The 7,726-nt window shown below is 43.2% G+C and overlaps 1 protein-coding gene across 1 annotated transcript; it reads left to right on the top strand.

Moving 5' to 3' along the window:
- Positions 1 to 416: 416 nt before the first annotated feature.
- Positions 417 to 4,555, top strand: LOC149811349 (transcription factor ICE1-like). Its single transcript, XM_089992743.1, has 4 exons — positions 417 to 1,767; positions 3,209 to 3,430; positions 4,054 to 4,224; positions 4,321 to 4,555. The coding sequence occupies exons 1-4, from the start codon at positions 667 to 669 to the stop codon at positions 4,402 to 4,404; spliced, it is 1,578 nt and encodes a 525-aa protein (XP_089848869.1). The 5' UTR covers positions 417 to 666; the 3' UTR covers positions 4,405 to 4,555.
- Positions 4,556 to 7,726: the final 3,171 nt, after the last annotated feature.

The following is a 7,726-nucleotide window of genomic DNA, read 5'->3' as shown; positions in this document are numbered from 1 at the left end:
GGTTGGGCTTCACTGCGCAGTTTAAAAGATACAGTAAATATTTGCACACGTAGAGAGAGAGAGAGTTTGAGCAATTTAAATGAAGGTAGAATTGAAGAACATGGATAAGCACAAAACGAGTTGAAAACTAAAGCCAGAGTGAAAAAATGAAGGTAGAATTGAAAAACATGGATAAGCACAAAACGAGTTGAAAAATAAAGCCAGAGTGAAAACTCAGTATAACCCAATTGTACGGTCATAAATAAACCTATAAAAAAAACACCGAAACCTGAGAGGAACAAAGATAGGGAGAGAAAGCCAGCAGGGTCGGACCGGTCGGTCTCGTTATTTACCTGAATGAGGGGCACTCCACTGCAATTCCGGGTTTGAACCCATAAAAAACTATGGGTATTTTAGTATTTTTCTACTGGAGTAAGCATCCTCTTTCCTCGTCGAGTTCGCAATCGTGGCAGACCTCTCTCTAGTTGTACTCTCCAGGAGCAATACGTTACAGAGAACTCTCTCTCTCTAGTCGTACTCTCTAGGAGCAATACGTTGCAGAGAACTCTCTCTCTCTCTCTCTCTCTCTCTCTCTCTCTCTCTCTCTATAGGACCAATACGTTGCAGAAATCTCTCTCTGTAGGAGCAAGAAGGAAGGAAGCGAGGGAAGAACAAGAAGAGGGAGGGATGCTATCGAGGGTGAACGGAGTGGTGTGGATTGAGGAAGAGGGCGAGAAAGACGACGCCGTCTCCTGGTCGAGGGACGCCGCGGAGGGCAAGGACGAGCTCGGGGCTCTCCCATCCTTCAAGTCCCTGCTCGACGACGAATGCTACGTCCAGATCAGTATCGCCACCCACCACGACGAAGCCAAGGACCTCGCCGCCCTCGCCCCTTCCTCGAACCGGGCCCACCACGGCGCCCTCCTCCACACCGTCGACTCCTCCTGCTCCTGCTCCCCTTCCTCCGTCTTCAATCTCGACCCCTGCTTCCTCCCGCAGAAACCCTGCCTTTCTTCCCTCCTCAACGCCATCTGCTCCAACCCGTTCGACGCCGGCATCGATCTCGGCTGCGACGGCGGGTTCTTGGCCTCCTTGCAGGGAAACCTTAACCCCAATCCGGCCGCCGATGCGAGCGTTCACCTGGGCTCGATGATCCCCGGTTGCGGGTTCGGCGCCCTGAGCTCGCAGACCCAAATGGGTGCCTCGAATTTTAGCCCTACAGGTCACTTGGCTCGGATTCTGCCGCTCTGCGAGAACCCGAGCTTTGGTTCGTTGAATTTCGGTATGGATGGGGGCACAGATAACGGAGGATTCCTTAATCGGACCAAGGTTTTGAGGCCACTTGAGATTTTCCCGCCTGTTGGAGCTCAGCCCACTCTGTTTCAGAAGAGGGCCGCACTCCGGCAGAATTCGGGTGTGGGAGGTGGTGGATTGGTGGTTGCTGATGCGGGTGGACGCGGCGAAGGGCGCTTGTTGGAGGAGGAGCAGAGGAAAAACAATGAGGATGAGGTCGACGAGGGGAGCTTGGAGGGCTCGGGGCTGCAGTATGATTCGGATGAGGTGGCTGAGAACATGGTGGAGGCAGGAGGAGGTGGAGGATTGGGGGTGCCGGCGGGGATGAGGAGCGGAAGCAATTTGAGCTCCGGGACTCCGGCGGGTGGCGCTGTAGATCAGAAGGGGAAGAAGAAAGGCTTGCCGGCTAAGAACCTGATGGCGGAAAGGAGAAGAAGAAAGAAGCTCAATGATAGGCTTTACATGCTCAGATCCGTAGTCCCCAAGATCAGCAAGGTTGGACTCTCTCTCTCTCTCGTGTGATTGAATTTGGTGATAATGACTTTGTCTTTGTTTACATATATTTTCATGTTTTCTTTCTTTTTTATAATATTTCCTTTTTAGAAGTTCAATTGATGGTATATTTTCATGAATAGATCACTATTCTATTTTGATAATCGATTTGAGGAATGTCGTTCTTTCTATTGTTTTATAGTCGATTGATGCTGAATTTGCATATAGTCAATGATCCTACTTGGTTAAAATAGTCTCCTTTTTCCCTTTAGTCAAGTTGGTGAAGCTCTTTTCTTTCATCATTTTATACTTCTGACTCAGATCGAAGATAAATAAGTGAATATTCACCGCTAAGTGATGTGAAAGTTCCACTGTGATTCGCATATAATGAAATTTACAGTTACAGTTTAGGTTGAATTGTGTATGATTTGTATACTTTCAAAACTTGGGAAGATTGTCGTTTTTCTGTACCCAACACTTACAGAGGATAGTAACTGTTTTGCAGCTCTGTAAGTAAGCTTGTGGTGTTCACAAATTTTCTTGCTCGCTGAACAGTGTTGTTACCTGGTGACAGCCTCTAGACTTGTGCTTCTTCATTACCACCTTTGAATTGTTCCTTGTTTCCTCTTGCACTTCATTTCACTTGTATGATCCTCGTTTTTATATCAAAACCCAAGACCTAAGCTTGGGGATAGCTCTGGACCTCTGGTCTGATAAAAACCTGTGAGCTGCCTCCCTCCCTGGCAAGAATACTCGGACTTTTATCTAACGCCGATTCTCAATTCATTTCATTTTCTTCCCTTGTCAACTTTAGTTGTCTCCTTTCCTCTTCCCATTCTTCTTGGGAAAGGGTGGTGTAATGTTCATGATTGCAAGAGAGATGTGAATTTTTACACTCTCCCTGACAAGGAGTTTTAGGCATTGCATCTAATCGTGATTGTCTCTGTAATTGTTATGTTTTGTTCTTTGACTTCTTTTCTATTCATATCTGCATTAAGACCGTAAGATTATTGCTCCCATTGTTGCCTGAGAAAATAAATATTGCAAAGACAAGCTTGGTGATATACATGTGTACAGAGTGTGCCAAAATCATTCATGTTAGTCTTTTTTTTTTTTTATGTGTATTCCAAGTTCTCTCTTCCTCCTGGAGTGCAGTTTTCATTTCTTCACAAGTTAGAGAGAAGAAAATGGAGGAACAAATTTGAAAATTTCAGGAATCAACTCGTTCTGGCTATGCCTTGGTTCACTCTTTCTGATCTGTAAATTGAGGTTGTGAGCATACATGCATGAAAAACTAAGAATCAAAAGGAACATAAACTGTGCAATAATGGGGCCTCATCTTGATATGGAGATTGTCTTAGCAGGAACATAACAATTTACAATGGCTATATCTAGTGTTAAGGTTATATGTTTTAACTGATGTTTTTTCACCCTGTCCTGTCAGATGGATAGAGCTTCCATCCTCGGTGATGCAGTAGAATACTTGAAGGAGCTTCTCCAAAGGATCAATGATCTTCACAATGAACTTGAATCAACGCCTAATTCTTCTGTGGCTACTACCCCGAGCTTCCACCCTCTGACACCCACACCGCCAACCTTGCCATGCCGTGTGAAGGAGGAACTTTGTCCAAGTTCACTACCCAGCCCAAACAGTCAACCAGCAAGAGTAAGCTTCGGCCATCTTCCTCAGCATTCTTTTGTAACATTTATTAGTTGAAAAGTTTGAATTAAAACATTTTTCTTGACAGGCTTGTTCACTTGTCTGTAGATGTGTTCTTTGCTGATATTGGTGAATTTACTGCACTGTCTAGAATAATCTGAAACAAATCCTTACTCTTTTCCTGTTTGCTAGAATTTTGAATTAGATGTTTTAGGTCGACAAGCTTGTTCTTCTGTCGATTACTCTGTTCATTGCTGAGAATCTTCGAATGAACTGCTCTGTCTTGAATATCTTTTCTTGTTTGTCTTAGAATCCAGTTTTGTAATTATGTGAAAATAGTGCGATATGTTGTACATTGCTAGCTCATAACCATGTTATAAATTTGGACAATGGAAATAGTGTCTCCTGATATTCCTTCAGATGTATTTTGCATTTGTCTGTGACAATGTATCCAGCTCATGGCCTCGACAAATCATGAACTAGATCATGTTGTCGATGCTCAACCAGCATCCTTTTGTGTCCGAGAACTGACCTGAACTGACAGCCATGTGAAACCATGGTGTTCAGTGTTGTTGGCTCGACTCTGCAGTCCTCATTCTTCACAGGCCACTTTCATTTCCATTGGGCAGGTTGAGGTAAGGGTGCGTGAAGGGAGGGCTGTTAACATTCATATGTTCTGTGCAAGAAGACCCGGTCTATTGCTGTCTACTATGCGGGCTCTGGATGGGCTCGGGCTTGATGTTCAGCAGGCAGTCATTAGTTGTTTCAATGGTTTCGCGTTGGATGTTTTTCATGCGGAGGTGAGTTCCTTCTCCCATCCTGTGCATTTCTTGTTCTATCAGACTATCACCACGGCTAGATTTGGTTAAAGTTTGTTGATTTCTGTCTTCTTTCAGCAATGCAAAGATGGACCAGACGTTCTTCCTGAAGAAATCAAAGCAGTGCTTCTGCACTCAGCGGGTTTTCATGCTGCTATGTAGGGTGAGACTGGAGTTCATGCAGTATGTAAATGTGATCATGATCTTTGTGGGTGGGGTTGCGAGGGAAGCATTTTTCTTTTTCAGGCCGGGAATTACCCCCAAACACTTAATCTGCCATTTTTGGCTTGAATAAAGTTCTTGGTTTTAGCTTCTCCTGCATTTCTGACATGATTTTCATGCTTATTTTCTTCCAACTGTGCACATGTACGGTTTGAATGTCTTGTAGTCATTCCTGCAGGGTCTTGTTTTGCTGCAGGTTGGTCTGGTCGTCTAGTCATGATGACCTAAAGGCAAATGCTCTCTCTCTCTGCCACGGTGATGATGCTCTAAGGATGTGTGCCCAGTGCAAATGCTCTCTCCACGGTGACGATGCTCTAATGATCTGTGCCCATGGCGGTGATGCTCTAAGGATGTGTGTTAAGTGCAAATGCTCTCCCTCTATTTCTGTTACCGTGGTATGTTAGGAAAAATTTTGTGCGCCTACGTATGACAAATAATACGGTTCAGGCCTAATTTAGGTGATTCGATAAAAAAAACATATTATGCTTTTGTTTGTCTTATGAGTTTAATCGAAAAGAGACTTTTGGTTCTCAAACCATGTATAGTTGCTCTGTCTTTGGACTCTTCATCAACAAAAGAGAAATAAATTTTTTTCATAAGGTTCAAGAAAAGAAAAGGGAGTGCCTACAAGGATGCTGAAAGATCGTACCCATCAATGATCTATTGCTTCTGCATTAAGATTTGATTTATGTTTTATTTTCACCGATTTATCGATCTAAACCTAATAATTGGTATCAGAGCGACATGTTCACGATGAATCATTAAAAATTTAATTTTTATTGCATAATTTTTTTTATATTTGACGGTGTCGATCCGTGGCTGGATGTTTCAATGGCACCTGATTGGATTGTAAGGGTTGTTCAACCCTTTTCCCTTTGGAACACCAGATTGCACGAGCGGGAGCGCCAATTGGCCCTCTCTTTGGTTTTAACTGAATGTCAGGAGGTGGATTACTGTCGTTTTGTTCATCTGGATGCCGGACGAAGGTAAATATCACCATTCTACCCTTCGGTCGTCGAACAGGGTCGTCATTGATTCGATCTCAGGATGTCAGACAGGAGGGATGTCGCTCGCTCAAGCCATTTGATGGGATAGAGTTCTTGTTGCCCTATTTTCTAAACGACGAATGGCAGAGGGCCCTCCTCCCTCAGGTCGTCGAACGGTTGGAATGCAAACGCTCTTTTTTGACCCGACGTTCTTGGGTTTTGGGGGCAATCCAACACCTTTTTCAGCCATCGCCTGCCTCTTTCGAGGGTTGATGGTTGTAGGCATTAAGTTTGGCCTTCTGTCGGCAGCTAACGACATCCAGTTTAGCCGTCTACCGGCTAGAACTGATGAACTTTCCTAGATTCGGCCACTGCAGTTTTTTGTAGGAACGATTCATGCTTCATGTTGACCCAGGGGTGATTCAGGGGTTGTCTGATTCATCATCCCAAGTCGATTTGACCATTCGTTGTGGGACGATTCGATGACTCGGGTCTGGTCAAGGCCGATTCAACCTTGAATCAAACCACCTTACTTGTGATGTTTCGACGTGCAGTCTGTTCTGTTAGTCAAGCCGATTCGGGCATCCTGTTCAGATCGGCTCAACCTTCAACTGACATAAACCAAGCCAATTCGATCGCCATCCAACCGAGTCTGGATCGGTTCAGCCCCCACCTGTCGATCCATTCAGGCAGGGCGATCCAGATGATGCTCTCAGATTGGGTCGGCCTTTCGTTTCAGGGCCAGTTCGGTCATATGGTTCTGGTCGATTCAACTTCTATGCACAGGTCCGGTTCGGTCCTGCATTTTGCCAGGATGGGCCTCTGTGCACAAAGCTGGTTCGGCTATCCGGTTCTGCCCCAGTGCACATGGTCAATTTGACCCTCTATTATGCAGGGCGCTGGCCTCACTAGTGACCCGAGCCGGTTTGGTGCCTAGTCAGGGATCAGATCGGCTGAAGTTGCATTCATAAGGTGATAAGGTCTCATGACCCGGTTCAGCCCCATTCGATTATGGGGTTGAACCGAGTCAAATGGGGTACTCTGTGGGTCAGGCCTGGTGTAGACCCGACCCACTGCACGGGTCAGCACTCGACTGTGGATTTTAGGGTCTAATCCGATTCCAGGTCAGACCAATTTTTGGGTCAGTTGGCCGGACCTGTGCACTAAGCATAATAAAAAAAATTGTGATGATCTTATTAAGGCTATTTGGCGTGCTTCGTGGGTCATTTTGGTGAACAATTTTTGGTTATTTTTGGGCCCCATGCATATTGAGGTTTCTTTATATTCATGCGCATTAATTAACATGCTTGAACATTGGTATTCTTTTGATTATGGATCCGATATTCTAAATTGAATTGATTGAATCAATATGTTGTCAAAATAACCTCTATTATGTAGATTAGCTCATTTTAGAATATTATTTGTGGTTCATGCGAATAGTGATCGGCCCAAATGAAGATTACTATTTGGCCGAACCTAAATATATAATTTTTCAGTAATAAATATGAGACAATTGTACTATTTTTTATGTGAATAACAAGTCAGTCTAAAGAAAGACTCATTGTTCAACAAGACTAATTGTCTATGTTTGATTACTGTTTTGAGAGTAGTTGATATTTTTATCCAAACACTAAATAGCAATGTTGTGTTGGGTATCTTGTGATGGAGTTCACCACTGTTTGAATATGTTATTTTATGTTAATATATATAAAAATATGAATGCTAATTGTGAGTTTGTTTTGTTCTTGATTAGGTTAATACCTTTGCTTCTATGATATCTGCAAATATTAATTCAATCTTTGTTTTGAATGGTTCTAATTTCAAAAATTAGAAAGAGAACGTTATTATTGTTCTCGGGTGCATGGATTTGGATCTTGTACTTCAAGATGATCAACTATATGCTCTTACGAACACGAGTTCTGTTGAGGATAAAAGGAATTCTGAGTGGTGGGATCAATCAAATCTCATGAGTCTCATGATCATGAAATATACAATTTCTGAATCCTTCAGGGGCACTATGTTCAAAGAGGTAAATGGCAAAATGTTCTTTTAAGAAATAGAAAAATATTTTGCTAAAAATAAAAAAGCTGAGACAAACACTCTCCTTTCGACTCTTGTCTCTATGAGATATAAAAGAAAATGAAACATTAGGGAGTACATTATGGAAATATATCATATTGCTTCAAAACTATAGGCACTAAAGTTAGAGTTGTCTGAGAACTTGCTCATGCACTTAGTTTTGATATTTCTTCCTGCACAATATAGTTAGTTTCATG

The sequence above is a fragment of the Nuphar pumila genome, chromosome 17 (assembly GCF_984573655.1).
Source record: "Nuphar pumila chromosome 17, dmNupPumi1.hap1.1, whole genome shotgun sequence".
NCBI lineage: Eukaryota > Viridiplantae > Streptophyta > Magnoliopsida > Nymphaeales > Nymphaeaceae > Nuphar > Nuphar pumila.
Note: the sequence above shows the minus strand (reverse complement) of the source record. Positions and strands in the feature narration are given on the sequence as shown.

Excerpts from the sequence above, each read along its gene's own strand:
- LOC149811349 (XM_089992743.1), top strand. The coding sequence starts at position 667 with ATGCTATCGAGGGTGAACGGAGTGGTGTGGATTGAGGAAGAGGGCGAG. Across the intron at positions 1,768-3,208 it reads TAGTCCCCAAGATCAGCAAG|ATGGATAGAGCTTCCATCCT; the intron begins GTTGGACTCTCT and ends CTGTCCTGTCAG. Across the intron at positions 3,431-4,053 it reads CAAACAGTCAACCAGCAAGA|GTTGAGGTAAGGGTGCGTGA; the intron begins GTAAGCTTCGGC and ends TCCATTGGGCAG.